We start from the raw sequence: 17,231 nt of genomic DNA on the forward strand, positions 1-17,231 counted from the left end.
GCTCCGGGGCTGCTCCCCGCTCTCCCCGCTCTCCCATGCCGGGCTGGGCCGTCGCTGCGGCGGCAGGAGCAGGTTTGGGTCCCGCTGGGAATTCCCTGCAGCGGCTCTGGGAGCCGGGCCGGGCTGTGGCGGAGCCGGGGGAAGCGGCTGGGCCGGCTCCGGCGGGGAGCAGCGGCTGGCAGCCTGGCACGGCGACAGCACCGGGGTGTGCCAGCTGCCGGCGGGGCCGGTCCGCCGCGGCCCCGGGCGGCCCCGCCGGCCTCCCGTGCCTGCTTTGCACGCGTGGGAAGCGCTTGGGAAGGCAGCGGGGCGTGATTCCCACGGAGTCGCCATCCCAGCGGGAATTCCCGGCGCTGGGCGACCCGCTGAGCTCGGAGGGACAGAGCCGAGCTCTGCCCGGCAGGAGCCGGGGAAGGGCTGGAGCTGGGCAGGGAGGGGCAGGGTGGGTTTTGGGGAAAGGTTCTTCCCGCTGAGGTGGTACCGAAAATGCTCCCCAGGGAATGGTGGCTGTTCCAAGCCTTCCAGAGCTCCGGGAATGTTTGGAAAACGCTCCTAGAGATGCGCAGGGTGGGATTTTAGGATTGTTCTGCTCAGGGCCGGCTGCTGGACCAGTGATCCTGGTGGGTTCTCCCAGCTTAGGATATCCCAGCATTTCTTTTTTTTTTTTATCTTGGTGTTTTCAGAGCCTTAACTCTGCTATTTTCGTTGCTGAGGAGAAATGGGAATTTTGGATATTTGAGCTCATCTCAGGGATGCACAGGGTGGGGTTTTGGGATCGTTCTGCCCAAGGCCGGCAGCTAGATCAGTGATCCTGGTGGGTTCTCCCAGCTCAGGATATTCCAGCATTTTTTTTTTTTTTTTTTTTTTTTTTATCTTGGTGTTTTCAGAGCCTTAACTCTGCTATTTGCACTCCTGAGGAGAAATGGGAATTTTGGATATTTGAGCTCATTCAGGGATGCGCAGGGTGGGGTTTTGGCATCGGCCAAATCGACCCGCGAGTGCCGCCAGCCCTCGAGGACCCCCCCATCAATGATTTCTCCCATTTTACCTCCCCGGCTTTCCCTGGCGCGCCCTCCCCTCGCTGCCTCCCCCTCCTCTGCAGCCGCCCCGCTCCCGCTCCGGCCCCGGCTTTGATCCCGGGCAGCAGCAATTGCTCCTCCTTGGCTTTATTTCGGGACAGACATTCCCGGCACTGCCCTTCATTAAATTCCTCCTCATTTTCCTCCGCCAGCCTCTCCCCGCTCCGCAAACCCAGCGAGGATTTGGTTTTAAAGCTGTAATTAAAGGATGGGATTGGCCACGAGTGGGACTCGCGCTGGGGGTGAGCTCGGGGCTCCAGGGGCTGCTGGTCACCCTGTGGGGCTGGTACTGGTCACAGTGGCATCGGTGCTGGTCACAGTGGCCACGGTGGCACTGGCACTGGCCACGGTGGCCGGGACCGCCGTGTCCCCAGCTGCCAACATTCCCCCTCCACAAACCCTTCATCCCCCTCTGTAGCGAGTGCTGCCTGCTCCAGGAGCGTGTAGATGGATTGAGGAGAGAGGTCTCTGCAGGCTGCTCTTGGGGAATCAGGTTTATTGGGGATGGAGGAAGGTCCTGCCCCGAGCTGCCAGACCCAGCACGGGGCGAGGCTTGAGAGGGTGCGAGAGGGGAGAGACACGAGGATGCTCCAGGAGAGGGGGAGTTCCAAGGGGAAGAGGTTCCAAGAGTGTGGCCCCTCGGAGACCCCTTTTCAGGGGGCTTCAAGGTGGGCTGGAACAAGGCTCGGGCCAATGGGGTCACAGGCACTTGATGTTTTAGGTGCAGGGTGAACCGTGCATCTTTTGGAGGGTAAGATGGAACCGTCCACTTGACCCCTGGCCCCATCCGTAGGCAGGGGCGTTGTCCGGCTAGCAGAGAGGACTGTGCTCGTCCTGGCTGTATTATTTATGAATAATTATGTTTATCCGTCCTTCCCAACAGCCCTCCTCCTTGGGAGCACTGCCCAGCGCTGTGCCCGGCTGGCGTGAGGGTCTCCGTGCCCAGGGGATGCAGGTGAGACCCTCTGGGTTCCTCCTGTCCCATCCCCGGTGGGGACAGCACGGAGATATTTTGGGGGTCCCACCAGCAGCGGGGACATCGTTTCATCATTTTATCGCGCAGGGTTGGTGCAGCTGGAAAGCAGGAGCACAACGGAGGGAGAGAAAAGAGCTCCTGGCTCTGTCCGCGTTAGCAGCGATCGCCCCGAGGCACCGACCCGGTTTATGGCTGCGACTTCCCGCGGTGGCACGGGACAGGGCGCGGGGACAGCGCTGGCCGCACCCTGCAGGACCTGGGCACTCCGGGGCACCCTCGGGATGCGGCAAACCGGCCCCAAAGAGGGGACAGAGGGGACATCCCGCGGTGCCACCCCGCTGCCCCTGCCCGCACAGCCCGCCCTGCTGTCCCCGGGTGTCCCCAGCGAGCTCTGTGCCCGCTGGGTGCCCCAATCTCTGCAAGTGCCACCCCAAGGGGTGGCTGAACCCCGGCCCCACGAGGGTCCCCGTGTCCGGTGGGACATTCCCTGTCCCCGCCGCTTGTCCCGCTGCCGGCCGGGAGCGCGGCTGCGGCTCTTACATAAAGCCCGCAATTAGCGGCCTGAATGGAATTAAGGAATTCCTGCCGGGCTGACGTCAAAGCTTCACCTCTCCCGCACAAAAGGGGCCCTTGTGAGCCCCCCCTGACCCCGCCGGGACCAGGCGAGTCCTCAGGGAGCCCCATGCGGGAATTGTCCCCGCCGCCAGCGCCAGTGTCACCAGAGCTCCCCGCGCCGGCCGGGGCACGGTGCCGGTGCTCCCCCGGGCCAGCTGCTCGCCCATCGTGGGGGGCTGGAGGGGCAGCGGGGAGGCCACAGGAGAGAGCAGCCGGATGTGGGGACAGGCAGGGCCATGAGTAGGAGCTCCCAAAATTCCCACCGGGATGGGATCGCCCCGGCTGGAGGAGCTCTTCTGGCTGCCAGCGAGGTCACAGGGACTGGGCAGCGCCAGGCCGTGACGGGAATGTCCCCAGGTGTCACAGGAGGGTGGCAGGGCTCACACCTGTGCTGCTCCTTCCCCAAAACTGCCCCAAAACTGCCTCCACTCCACGGCCAGCACGAGGGGCACAGAGTTTTAACTGCAGATGGTCGTTTCAGGTGGGATATTGGGAAGGATTTTCCTAAAAGGAAGGTGAGATGCCCTGGAATGGGTTTCCAGGGAAGCTATGGCTGCCCCAGGGGAGCGTTCAAAGCCAGGTGATGGGGCCTGGAGCAGCCTGGCATAGCAGAAGTCCCTGCCCGTGGCAGGGGGTGGCACTGGACCAGCTTTAAGGTCCTTTCCAACCCAAACCAAGCTGTGACGCCGGAATTGCTGCTGTTGCGCTGCGGGCAGGAAGGGGTTAATGCGCTAATTGGGGTGAGTGACCCCAGCCTGGGCCCAGCCCCAGCCCCAGCCCCTGCCCCTGCCCGGCCGGCCGGGAAAACGCTCGGGAGCGGCTCCGGGATCCGCGGCGGGCACCGGGGGCCCCCCTGCGGCCGCGGCGCCGCATCCCAGAGCAGCTGCATCCCGGATTTTCCCTTCCCGGAGCATTCCCTTCCCGGAGCATCCCCTTCCCGAAAAATCCTCTTCCCGTGGACTTCCCTTCCCGAGGAATCCCTTCCCAGAGCATTCCCTTCCCGAGGAATCCCTTCTCCAGAGCATTCCCTTCCCAGAAAATCCCCTTCCCGTGGAATTCCCTTCCCGGAGAATCCCCTTCCCGAGGAATCCCTTCTCCAGAGCATTCCCTTCCCAGAGCATTCCCGTCCCAGAGCATTCCCTTCCCAGAAAATCCCCTTCCCGTGGAATTCCCTTCCTGGAGAATCCCCTTCCCGAGGAATCCCTTCTCCAGAGCATCCCCTTCCCAGCTCATTCCCTTCCTGTGGAATCCCCTTCCCAGAGAATCCCCTCCCCAGAGCATCCCCTTCCCGGAGAATCGTCTTCCCAGTGAATTCCCTTTCTGGAGCATCCACTTCCCGAAGAACTCTCTTCCTGGAGAATCCCCTTCCTGAGGAATTCCCTTCCCAAAGAATCCCCTTCTGGCAGAATTCCCTTTCCAGAGCATCCCCCTTCCAGTGGAATCCCTTTCCCGTGGAATTGCCTTCCAGAGAATCCCCTTCTCAGAGCATCCTCTTCTCAGATTATCCCCTTCCTGCGGGATCCCCTTCCTGGAAAAAACCCTTCCCAGAACATTCTCTTCCCGGAGCATCCCCTTCCCGTGGAATCCCCTTCCCAAGGAATCCCCTCCTGGCAGAATTCCCTTCCCCGCGTTCCCTGTTGCGGCCGAGCTCCCTCCCGCAGCCCCGCGGCCGCTCGGAGCCAGCAGCGCTGCGGTTCCCCTCTGCTCCCACCCCGGGGCTGCCCCGATCTGGGCTCGGGCAGGGGACGAGCCCAGCTCAGGGAATTTGGGAATTTCAGTACTCACGGTTTTGTTCCCTTCGTGCTGTCAGGGCTGAGCTGGTGCAGGACGCACCTGGCTGGATGAGCCAGAGGAGGGAATTCTGCTGGACCTGAGGCTGGGACAGATTCCCCAGCTCTGGGCAAGCCCCCCTTGCTCAGGTGGTCACTGACTGACCATTCCCTCCGGAGGGGACGTGCCCTGGGTGTCACCTGCAGCAACGGGAGCTCCAGGAGCCTCCACAAAATTCTGTCCTGTCCCTACCTGTGCATCCCACCTGGGAATGGCCCTGGAGCTCCAGGGATCCTACCCAGAGCTCTGTCCTGTCCCTGCCTGTGAATCTCACCTGGGCAGGGTCCTGCTCTGGCCCTGGGGCTCCAGGGAGTCTCCACAAAACTCTGTCCTGTCCATTTGTACCTGTGCATCCCACCTGGGAACGGCCCTGGAGCTCCAGGGATCCTCCACAAAACTCTGTCCTGTCCCCACCTGTGAATCTCACCTGAGAATGGCCCTGGGGCTCCAGGGAACCTCCACAAAACTCTGTCCTCTCCCCACGTGTGCATCCCACCTGGGCATGTCCCTGGAGCTCCAGGGAGTCTCCACAGAGCTCTGTCCTGTCCCTATCTCTGCATCCCACCTGGGCACAGCCCTGCTCCAGCCCTGGGGCTCGTCTGAGCCTTATCTTTGATATCAAACCTTGCTCTCCTCCCAGCTCAAGAGGGGATGCAGGGACCCCGATGTGAGGCCACAGCAGGGCTTGGCTGGGCCCTGGGACCCTCAACCCTCCCAAACACCCCGTGCCAGCCCTGGGAATCACCACTGGCAATGTTCAGGGCCAAATTCTCACCTGAGGCCAAGTGTTCAGGGTTTCAAAGTGCGTGGAGCAGCTGCCATATGCACCAGAGGAGGCCCTGGCTGTGCAGGTATTTTATATATATATTTATATATATATGTGTGTGTATAGATATATTACATAAATATATAGGTATGAAATAATTTAAGAACCATCCGAGACAGCATGCTGTGCTCTGGGGTGGGGCTGGAGGGACGCTGCTGCCCCTCCTCCCCCTGCCCCACCAGCTTTGATTCACAAATGGAGAAAAGAGTCTGGAATTAAATTAAAAACCGCACACACGCACACGCACACGACACGGGGCAGAGGCTGGACGAGTCCCTGAAGAGATCGGATCAACTAAAGGCAGAGAGTCGGGAGGTCGGGAAATGAAACCAGCGCAGGGGTGTGGTTTGTGCCGCTGTGACCGCCCTGGGTGTGCCCGGCCCCGGGGCCGTGTCACAGCCCCGGTCCGGCCTGTGTCCTGCTGTGTTTGTCCTGGCCCTGCTGCCTCCATCTCCACCTGCTTTGCTTTGTGTCAAGGAAAGGGAGAATCCTGCCCCGGTGAACCCCTCTCCTCTCTTTCCCTGCTGGAAGTTCTCCCAGAGCCAGCTTTGGTCCAGCTCGATCCTTCCCACCAACTGAAGACCCCTGCAGAAGATCTCCTTCTTGAGGACTTCAGGAAGCCCTTTAAAAAACCACCCAAAACCCCTTAGAAAAAGGGTTAGAAAAACCAGAAATCACCGGTGCCTTCCAAAACTCCTCCTTGCTCCCCATCCCACCCTTCCCAACCATCCCAGAGGGATCCCAGATCCAAGTGGGCCGGCAGAGCAGCCGAACTGAGCGCGTGGAGAAGGCTGCGGACCCTCATCCCCGTGCCCCTCTCCTCGTCGGGAAACGCAAACCCCGGGGCTGGCGGATCAGCTGGGGAGCAGGACGTGCTCCAGGAAGTAGCTGATGGAGTCCCAGTGCTTCCAGAGGAAGAAGAGGAAGAGGACGAGCAGGGCGGTGCTGAGGATGCGCATGCGGGTCTTCATGAGCGGCGTGATGAAGTTGGCGATGGTGGAGACGAAGACGAGCAGCACGGCCATGAGGGCCAGGATGACGTTGATGAACTTGCCCAGCAGCGCCCGGGCGTTGGCGTTCTCCACCCCCTCCAGCTGCACCACCTGCTGCTGCTGCTGCTGCAGCTCCAGCTTGGTCACCCGCGTCAGGCACGACTCCACGGCCTCCTGCCAGGGGACAGCGGTGCCAGCGGCTCCAGGGCTGTCCCCCCGAGGCGTTCGGTGGGTCTTGCTCTGCCTGGGGGCCGGGGGATGGCTCCAAGGGGATGTGGGGACTCGGCTGCTGGCCCACACGTGGCTCGTCACAGCCCGGGGCTGCGGCCACGGGGATGGAGCAGGGCAGGAGACTCGCTGTGCCACTGCGTCGTGGCATGGGAGTGGCTCCAAAGGGGAACGGAGGGATCTTGGGAAGGAATTCCAAGGAATTTCCTTTCACCCTGTGCGGGTGGGGAGGCCCTGGGATGGAATTCCCCGAGAAGCTGTGGCTGCGCCCTCCCTGCAGCACCCCGGGACAGTGGAAGTGTCCCTGCCCTGCCATGGGTGATTTTTAATGTTCCTTCCAACCCGCAGCAGTCTGCCATTCCCTGGTTTTGGGGACGTGCTTGAGTCACCTGCCCCTTGCTGTGACAGCACCACAGGGAGAACCTCCCCTGGAGGGGGCTGGGAGAAGGGGTCCCACTGCCCCACCCTCCTTCCCAGCCCAGGGCCTCTCCCGCAGAGGGGGCAGAGGGGAGCCGAGCCCTCCCGCAGCCCTACCTGGATGTCCCGTGCCCTCTCGTAGGACTGGTAGGCCACCTTCTCCTCCATGCTGGCCAGCTCCTGCTTCAGGTTGGTCATCTCGTTCTGGTGCAGCTCCGTCAGGTCGTTCAGCTGCTCCTCCAGGCGCTCGTACCTGCGCGGGGCAGCCGGGCTGGGACGTGTCCCCCCAGACCCGCCGGCACTGGGGGCACCACCCAGCCCCTCCCACCCTCCCCTGCTTGTGGGAAAACATCTCAAGATCCTCCGTGGAGCTCTGGCAGTGAGGAGGGCTGCAGCACCCAGCGCCTCTTGGCTGGACAAGCCCAGGAGGGAAACTTGTGGGCTGTCACAGTGAGCTCATGGGCACTCTGTGCCCCCTTCCCCAGGACCCTGTGGCTCTGATCAGATACCCCTGGACCCTCCTTCCTGTCCCAGGGAGAGCCAGGGAAGCCCACCCCGTCCAAAGTCTATACAGGCCCCTGACATTCCCTGTTTGTCCTCCTTTGCCTCGTTCTCCACATGGACATCACAGAATAAAGAGAGCTGAACCAAAGTATCTGGGCTAAGAGCCTCTTTTGGGAATCTTTGCCATCTCCTGACATTCCTCCCCTCACAGCCTCGGACCTCTGGGCTAGCCTGATATTCAGGGGCCTGTGCGAGGTGGGGAACGTCAGTGGTCCCCAGAGGGCCACCCCAGGTGACACCACCCCTGCCACCCGCCCGTCCCTACCTGTAGCGCTCCTCCTGCAAGCACTGCGTCATGTAGGTGTAATCCCGCTGCAGCTGGGCCTTCAGGTCCTCCATGGAGTCCTCCAGGTGGGACTGGCTGTCCTTGATCTCGCGCAGCTCCTCCAGGATGGTGTCGAAGTTGTTGTGGTGGCTGTCCAGCGTGTTGGACTTGGGGCTCCCCAGCCCGCCGGGCCCCGCGCCGGAGTTGCTGCCGCCGGCGGAGCCCGAGGTGGCACTGGAGCACTCGTCATCGCTGCCGTACTTGGGGCTGGACACCAGCGTGGCGCTGCCGCTCAGCGCCCGCGCGGCCTCCTCGGGGTGCCCGTCGTCCAGCGTGTCCTTCAGGTGGGCGATGTTGTCGGCGCTGCCGAACTTGTTGCGGATCAGGCTGGCGAACTCCCGCGGCTTGGACACCACGGCCGTGTGGGTGGCCTGGGACAGCCCCGAGAGCCCCCCCTTGACCCCTTCCACCACGCCGCCGCTGAAGCCGCTGATGCTGGAGCGGACGTTGGCGCCCACGTCCTTCAGCCCTTGGTGCATGTCCCGGAAAACATCCTTGGGCTGGCGGGTGGGGCCGTTCTGCTCGATCTCCTTCAGCTTCTTGTGGTAGTGCTCCAGCTTCTTGTGCAGCTGCGCGATGGTCTGGGCCGACTTCTGGTTCTTCTTCTCGAACACCTGCTTGATGCGCGACGCCTGCTGCTTGTCGGCGTTGTTGGCCAGCTTCAGGTACTCGGCCACGTTGTCGTCGCGCGCCTCCTGCTCGATCTTGATCTGCTCCGTGATCTTGAGGATCTTCTGGTGCAGGTGCTCGATGGCGGCTTTGGTGCGGTGAGGGTCGGGGGTGCCATCGGGCACGTCCAGGCACACGGGGCCGTCAGCGTCGCCGTGCCCGGCGCCCGCGGGCAGGCTCAGGGTGGTCGCGTCACCCTTGTCCAGCTGGCGGGGAAGGAAAAGGAGGGGGGTGCTCAGGGGAGGGAGGAAAAAGCCCAGAAATGGGAGGGGATGGGAGGGAACCAGCGTGGGACACATGGAAGGGGTGAGAATTGGGCAGGAGAATAATGGCCTGGAGAAGCTGGGGGAGTTTTCCGGTTGGTTGGAGGTTTCCCAGCCACGCCAGCACTGCTGGAATGCCAGGGACACACCAGGCGACCCCCAGGAATACACCAGGTGATCCAGGAACACACCAGTCAATCCCAGGAACACACCAGGTGACTCCAGAATACAACAGGTGACCCCCAGGAATACACCAGGTGATCCAGGAACACACCAGTCAATCCCAGGAACACACCAGGTGACCCCAGAATACAACAGGTGACCCCCACAAATACACCAGGTGATCCGGGAGCATTCCAGTTGATCCCAGGAACACTCCAGTTGATCCAGAAGCGTACCAGGTGACCCCCAGGAACACACGAGGTGACCCCCAGGAATGCACCAGTTGATCCCAGGAGCACACCAGTCAATCCCAGAACACACCAGTTAATCCCAGAATACACCAGGTGTCCCCCAGGAACACACCAGGTGATCCCAGAAACACTCCAGTTGATCCCCAGGAAGACACCGGTTGATCCAGGAGCAGACCAGTCCATCCCAGGAACACTCCAGTTAATCCCAGCACACACCAGTTGATCCAGGAACACACCAGTTGGCCCCCAGGAGCACACCAGGTGATCCCAGAATGGACCAGTCAATCCCATAACACACCAGTTGATCCAGGAACACTCCAGTGGATCCCAGGAGCACACCAGTCCATCCCAGCACACACCAGTGGATCCCAGCACACACCAGTGGATCCCAGGAGCACACCAGTGGATCCCAGCACACACCAGTGGATCCCAGGAGCACACCAGTGGATCCCAGCACACACCAGTCCATCCCAGCACACACCAGTGGATCCCAGCACACACCAGTGGATCCCAGGAGCACACCAGTGGATCCCAGCACACACCAGTCCATCCCAGGAGCACACCAGTGGATCCCAGCACACACCAGTGGATCCCAGGAGCACACCAGTGGATCCCAGCACACACCAGTCCATCCCAGGAGCACACCAGTGGATCCCAGCACACACCAGTCCATCCCAGGAACACTCCAGTGGATCCCAGGAGCACACCAGTCCATCCCAGCACACACCAGTGGATCCCAGCACACACCAGTAAAAGAGCACAGCATCCAGCTGGGGTTCAGGGCTGGATTCTCCCGGCGGAATTCGGCACGGAGCAGCCGCTGACCGTGCCTTTGCACCCTCACCGTGTGCACAGATGGGATTCCCCCACCAGGCAGGAGAAGGGAGCGGGGAGAACCCGGATTCATCACCAAATCTCTCCCCAGAGCAGCCCCGAGCACGAGGACCGAGCAGCCCCGCGGCGTTTCAGCCCTGCCTTCACCCCAGAGCTGTCCAGCCCAAGAGGAACTGCCCCCATCCCAATTTTTGGAACAGCTCCTGCTCCCGGAGCTGCAGGTGCAGGCACTCCTCTGCTTTCCCAAGCTCCCTCACCTGGCAGTGCCAAGCTCCTCTCGCAAACACCAGCTGCCAGCGCAGGAAATCCGGACAAATGCCAAAATCCCGTTTTACAGATGGCCAAACTGGAGTTTGGGAGAGGAACCCGCTTGCCTGAAGCCACAATTGCAGAGCCTGGACTCACACCCAGGCCCTGCCTCGTCCCCTCCAACCTGGATGTGCTGCTTGGCCAGTTGGGAAAAAAATAAAATTAAAAAAACAACAAACCCTAAATCTTCCCAGTTGCTGGGTTTTATATGCAGATTCTTATGCAAAACCTCCCTGGTTGTGTAAATGGCTCCTGGCTTCTAATTAAGAGCTGCTTGGAAGTTAAATACTCTTGGCAGACCTGAATAATTTCTCATTTGCATCCCACTTTCCCCGAATGACCCTTTAATAGGGATAAAGCTGCGGGATCTTTGCTTGGGAGCATGTTATCACCAGGAAATGCAGGGGGGAGAGGGAGCAATGTTCTCTCAAGATGCTGCTTGGGAACAATCCCATCTGGAGCAGGGGCTGGCAAAAGCCAGAGCCCTCCTGTTATTCCCTCTCATCTCTTTTTTTTCTTTTTTTCCCTGTTTTTTGTCTCCTGCTGGGAGTTCTGGGGGTGTTGGGATCTCATCCCAGCTTCCCCCCAACCCACTCCCCACAGCTTTTCCTGTCCCCTCATTGCAGCATGGAGCCCAGGGCTGGAGGATGGGAGCAAAAGGGCGATCCCAGCTGGATTCACCTTGTCCTGAGCGGCAATTTTCTTAAAAAAATAAAAATAAAAAATGAAGTAATAACAAAAACTTGTGGTTTCAGACCCCACTTCCAGGCTATTTTTAGGCTGGGCCCTCCACGGAGGGTTTCGCTTCGGTTTCTTATCACCAGGCAGAAATTAGAAACAGCAGGAAACAGACTTTTTGCCCAGATGTGCAATTCTCTGGACAGAAAAGGGAAAAAGTGACCATGGCAAAGGAAAAGGCAGCTCTGGAGAGGCCCAAACGGGAAACACCCGCTGGGGAGTGGAGGGGAAAAGTTGCTCAAACTCTCTTTCCAAAGAGGGAGTTGCCCTCTGTATTTTGGATTGGAAAGGAGGGAGGTTTAGATGGGATTTTGGGGAGGAATTCCTGGCTGTGAGATGGAATTCCCAGAGAATCCATGGCTGCCCCATCCCTAAAAGCGTCCAAAGTTGGGTTGAAGCAATCTGGGATGGTGAAAGGTGTCCCTGCCCACAGCAGGGGTGGCACTGGATGGGTTTTATGGCCCCTCCTAACCCAAACCATTCTGGAATTCCAGGATTTATCCACGGGATTACGTGTGGGATGGGTAGGGAAGAGTGCTGGGCTGAACCCCTGCCATCCTGGGGAAGGCACATCAGGTTGTTGCTTTGAAAACAACCCCCCAAAAAAAGACAATGTGGATCCCTGGAGCATTAACAGGCCCTGCCTGCTAAATCCCAGCGACTGTGCAGGGGATTTAAGGGGGGGATTAGGAAAAGCCACACTTTCCCTACATGCAGCAAACCCGCTGGCAGGCACCAGATGAAAGGAAATTTCTCCTGATGAAAACACTGTTTTTCCCAGAGCTTGTTTTGCAGGCTGGGAGGGCAGAGCTGGTGTGGGATGCGGGAGGAATGCAGGCCGAGGGGAGGGAAATTGTTCTTATCAACAGAGCTGAGCCCAGCAGAGCTGAGCTCTGCAAAAGGCTGGAGCTGAGCAGCTGAGCAAAGCGCTCACGGGGCACGGCCCCGCACGGTTATGCAAGGCTGGGGACAGCTGGGACAGGTCAGCAGCTCGGGGATGTCACCTCAGCTCGGGGACGTCCCCTCAGCTCAGGGATGTCACAGAATCCCAGAATAATGAGGTTGAAGAGACCTCTAAGATCATCAAGTCCAGCCTACACCCCAACACCACAACCAGACCATAGCACCAAGTGCCATGTCCAGTCTTTTTTTAAGCACATCCAGAGATGGTGATTCCACCGCCTCCCTGGGAAGACAATTCCAGTATTTTATTATTCTTTCGGTGAAAATTTTTTCATAATATCCAACCTAAACCTTCCCCGATGTAGCTTGAGACTGCGTCCTCTTGTTCTGCCAGCTGCTGCCCAGTCACCTCAGCTGGGGGATGTCACCCAGTTTGGGGGTGTCACCCAGTTTGGGGATCTCACCCAGCTTGGGGATGTCACCCAGCTCAGGGATGTCCCCCAGTTCAGGGATGTCACCTCAGCTCATGGATGTCACCCAGTTTGGGGATGTCACCTCAGCTCATGGATGTCACCCAGTTTGGGGATGTCATCCAGTTTGGGGGTGTTCATGCAGCTCAGGGATGTCCCCTCAGTTTGGGGCTGTCACTCCTGCTCAGACCTGTGTCCCCTAGGTCATAGCTGTCCCCTCAGCTTGGGGATGTCACCCCAGCTCATGGCTGTGTCCCCTAGGTCAGGGCTGTCCCCCAGCTCAGAGCTGTCCCCCCAGCTCAGAGCTGTCCCCCCAGCTCAGGGCTGTCCCCCCAGCTCGGGGCTGTCCCCCCAGGCTCAGGGCTATGTCCCCCCAGCTCAGGGCTGTCCCCCCAGCTCGGGGCTGTCCCCCCAGGCTCAGGGCTATGTCCCCCAGGTCAGAGCTGTCCCCCCAGCTCAGGGCTGTCCCCCCAGCTCAGGGCTGTCCCCCAGGCTCAGGGCCATGTCCCCACCTCAGGGCCCTGGCTGTCCCAGCACAGCCACTCCTGGCTCTAACCCCGTTCTGCAGGAATCGCACAATTATCGCAAAGTTCAGAGCAGCACTCTGGAGGCGCTGACATCACCCCCTGAATTATTCTGTTTTCTGTGCCCTGCAGCCCACGGGACGTGCCGGGGATGAGCCGTGGCTGTGTCCTTCCCTCCAAAGTATCCCTGTGATTCCTGCCTGGAATCCATCCCGGGCACAAAACAGCCCTGGGAAGGACCATGTGCAGGGAGAAAACAAGAACAAGTGCCACTGATGCCAAATCCAGGGCAGATGCAGGGAGCTGCTGCCCTGATCCCTCAGCTCTGCAGCGCAAGTGTCACCGTGCCTGGGGCACTCGGTGGCCCTGGAATGCCACCAGGGAGAGGCCGTGGCCAGCACAGAAATGGAGACGTGTGGTGGATGTGGGGAGGGGGATTTCGGGGCAGTTATTTCATGTGGTCCCCGTTCCTCAGAGCACTTTTCCAGCACTGCATCCCCTGAGCTGGCCACTGCCCGGTGCCACTGGGGACACCCCGAGTGTCCTGTCCCCGTCCCCACACGGGCTCCCAGCCCTGTGTCTCATGGAGCTGAGCTGTTATTCCCACCAGACCCAGCCCAGGTGTTGAAAATAGCAGCAGGAGCCCTGAGTCACAATTCCCACCCTCCTTCCAAGCCCGCAGCAGCGCCCGGGGCCGGCAGCGCCGTGTCCCCCTCTGTGCCACCCCTGGATGGGCACAACGGGCTGCCAGCAGCTCCCTGCACTCATTCCCCAGCCTGACAATAATTTTCCTTACATAATGCGGGGATTAACGTTCAGGCTTCCAGCTGCAGCAGTTTCCCACCCGGCACGGGTGGCGCTGGGGGGGGGGTTTCACCTCTGGTTTCATTCCCCAAGGAACCGAGGCACCGAAAACCCCCGTGGGTCTCTGCGCCCATCACCATCCTCCCCATCATCTTACCCGAACCCCAAAAGCTGCCAGGACCTACCTCCATGGCGGGCAGGGCTGGGGTGCCCCAGGGCTAGTTGGCGCGGGCTGCCCGGCCGTGTCCCCGCGGTGTCCCCGAGGCTGGCAGCGCTGCCCGGGCAGGGCCGGCTGCCATGGCAGGAGGATTCCCGGCTGGGGAAGGCGGCGGCGAGGTTTTGGGGGAGCAGCAGGGAGGGAGGAGGGGGAGAAGCCTCTCGTAGACCCCGTCAGGGCTGGCCCCGCGTCCCCGGAGCGGTCCCGGAGCGCTCCCCGCGCTTCCCGGATTGCTCCCGGGGCGCTCCCCGCGGTTCCCGGAGCGCTCCCCGCTATTCCCGGAGCGCTCCCCGCGCTTCCCGGATTGTTCCCGGAGCGCTCCCCGCTATTCCCGGAGCTCTCCCCGCGGTTCCCGGAGCGGTCCCTGCGCTTCCCGGAGCGCTCCCCGCGATTCCCGGATTGTTCCCGGAGCGGTCCCTGCGCTTCCCGGAGCGCTCCTCGCGATTCCCGGATTGTTCCCGGGGCGCTCCCCGCGATTCCCGGATTGTTCCCGAAGCGCTCCCCGCGGTTCCCGGAGCGCTCCCGGAGCTCTCCCCGCGGTTCCTGGAGCTCTCCCCGCGATTCCCGGATTGTTCCCGGGGCGCTCCCCGCTATTCCCGGGGCGCTCCCCGCGGTTCCCGGAGCGATCCCGGAGCTCTCCCCGCGGTTCCTGGAGCTCTCCCCGCGATTCCCGGATTGTTCCCGGGGCGCTCCCCGCTATTCCCGGGGCGCTCCCCGCTATTCCCGGAGCTCTCCCCGCGGCTCCCGGCGCGCAGGGACGGAGGCGCTCGCTCCGGCGGGATTGGATTGCCGGCTCAGGAGATCTGCCCGAGCTGTTTACAGCTCCCAGCCAGCCGAGCTTGCAGGGCTGTAACGCAAAACTCCTCCTCGTCCCCGTGCCGGGATATTCACCCGCCTCCAGCCCCATACGCTGCCCGTGCCCTGACGCAGGAGGTCGGGACGGGCTCTTGTCATCTGCTGTGTCACAGAGCGGGACAGAAAAGCCTGGGAAAAGCAGGGGGAGGCATCCAGAAAGGAAAAATGCGAGTGGAAACAGTCGGGGGAAAAAAAAATCTTGTCATTGAGCAAGGAGCTGGGCGGCCTGAGGGAGTTAAAAACCAAGAATGAGCCACTCGTGCCAGCACCAGGAGGTGTCCTGGACTAAGACCTGGATCTGTCCCTGTCACCCCATGAGAGTGGGGGTGGCACTGACCCCGTTCTGCCACGGGAGAGCACAGGAAACACAGCCAGCCAGCGGTGTGGGGACTCACAGCAGCTGCCGAGGTGTGAAACAGGACAGATGGAAAAACGAGGGACAGATGGACAAAGGAGGGACAGCCCTGAGCAGGCTCAGCTGCGGTGCTGCCAGGCCAGGGGAGCTGGGGAGGCACCAGGAGAGCTGAGCTGAGTGTTGGGCTCTGCCCAAAGCTGGGGGGCTGCAGCCAGCAGGGCTGGGGGGTCTGAGCAATTCGGGGAAGCAGAATGGAAACCCAGAGCCCTGTGCTGAGCTAAAGAAGGAAAACCCAGAGCCTTGTGCTGAGCCATGGAATGGAAACCCAGAGCCCTGTGCTGAGGCACAGAATGGAAACCCAGAGCCTTGTGCTGAGCTAAAGAAGGAAAACCCAGAGCCTTGTGCTGAGGCACAGAATGGAAACCCAGAGCCCTGTGCTGAGGCACAGAATGGAAACCCAGAGCCTTGTGCTGAGGCACAGAAGGAAAACCCAGAGCCCTGTGCTGAGGCACAGAATGGAAACCCAGAGCCTTGTGCTGAGCCACGGAATGGAAACCCAGAGCCTTGTGTTGAGCTAAAGAAGGAAAACCCAGAGCCTTGTGCTGAGCTAAAGAAGGAAAACCCAGAGCCTTGTGCTGAGGCACAGAATGGAAACCCAGAGCCTTGTGCTGAGGCACAGAATGGAAACCCAGAGCCTTGTGCTGAGACAGAGAATGGAAACCCAGAGCCTTGTGTTGAGGTGCAGAAGGAAAACCCAGAGCCTTGTGCTGAAGCACAGAATGGAAACCCAGAGCCTTGTGCTGAGGCACAGAATGGAAACCCAGAGCCTTGTGCTGAGGTGCAGAAGGAAAACCCAGAGCCTTGTGCTGAGGCACAGAATGGAAACCCAGAGCCTTGTGTTGAGCTAAAGAAGGAAAACCCAGAGCCTTGTGCTGAGGCACAGCAAAGCCCTCTGCATGTCCCAAACCTCAAAGCCACCCTGGCCACGTCCTGTGGGCTGCCTGAGCCCGGCTCCTCCGCTTCAGGCATTCCTCAAAACCCCAGCGGCAGCTCGGGAAGGTTTGCAGGCGCCCTTTGAACGGCTCAGGGCAGACCCACGGGCTGAGCGTGCCCCGGATCCGCGGGGGCTGCCCACACTGAGCCCCGCTGGCCTGGCACTGCCACGGCACTGTCCCCACCGCTGTGGCAGAGCCAGCCTGGCATTGGGGTGAGGGCTGGACCCGAGCTGCGCTGCCTTCACCCCCCTGCACTGCCCGGTGCCCGCTGTGCCCACCCCCAGAGGGACAGAGAGCAGAGCTGGAGCAGCCTGGCACGGCCCAACCCACGCTGCCAGGCACCAAATCCTCCTCCCCTTCCAGCTCCAGCTCCCTCCCGATGCCCACAGGGAAACGCAGATTCCCTGGAAATTCCACCCAAAACCCAGCCGTGCCCTACCGTGTCACGCTCAGCAGTGCCAGGGCAGGGCAGGACAGGGCAGAGACCCCTGAGGGTGCCACAAGGGACCGGGAGGTGACACTGGTGACACTGCAGAGCTGTGGGGATGGACGGTGACATTGCAGAGCTGTCCCTGGGACCGGGAGGTGACATTGGTAACACCGCAGAGCTGTCCCCGGGATGGACGGTGACACTGGTGACACCTCAGAGCTGTCCCCGGGGATGGACGGTGACACCGCAGAGCTGTGGGGCTGGACGGTGACACCGCAGAGCTGTCCCCAGGGATGAACGATGACATTGGTGACACCGCAGAGCTGTGGGGCTGGACGGTGACACTGGTGACACCGCAGAGCTGTGGGGCTGGACGGTGACACCTCAGAGCTGTCCCTGGGGATGGACGGTGACACTGGTGACACCACAGAGCTGTGGGGCTGGACGGTGACACTGGTGACACCACAGAGCTGTGGGGATGGACGGTGACATTGCAGAGCTGTCCCTGGGACCGGGAGGTGACATTGGTGACACCGCAGAGCTGTCCCCGGGGATGGATGGTGACACTGGTGACACCGCAGAGCTGCCCCGGGGATGGAT

General features: G+C 61.0%; 1 protein-coding gene across 1 annotated transcript in view; it reads right to left on the minus strand.

The window, feature by feature from the left end:
* Nucleotides 1–5,346: 5,346 nt before the first annotated feature.
* Nucleotides 5,347–17,231, minus strand: part of TMCC2 (transmembrane and coiled-coil domain family 2) — a 32,538-nt gene continuing 20,653 nt past the window's right edge. Inside the window, exons 3-5 of the mRNA XM_085561335.1 lie at nt 7,793–8,727; nt 7,081–7,216; nt 5,347–6,492 (exon numbers count right to left, since the gene is read on the minus strand). Of these exons, the coding sequence (XP_085417461.1) occupies nt 6,181–6,492; nt 7,081–7,216; nt 7,793–8,727 (1,383 nt within the window). The 3' untranslated portion in view covers nt 5,347–6,180. The remainder of the gene's footprint in view (nt 6,493–7,080; nt 7,217–7,792; nt 8,728–17,231) is intronic.

This window comes from Lonchura striata, chromosome 26, assembly GCF_050655825.1.
Source record: "Lonchura striata isolate lonStrDom1 chromosome 26, ASM5065582v1, whole genome shotgun sequence".
Lineage (NCBI taxonomy): Eukaryota > Metazoa > Chordata > Aves > Passeriformes > Estrildidae > Lonchura > Lonchura striata.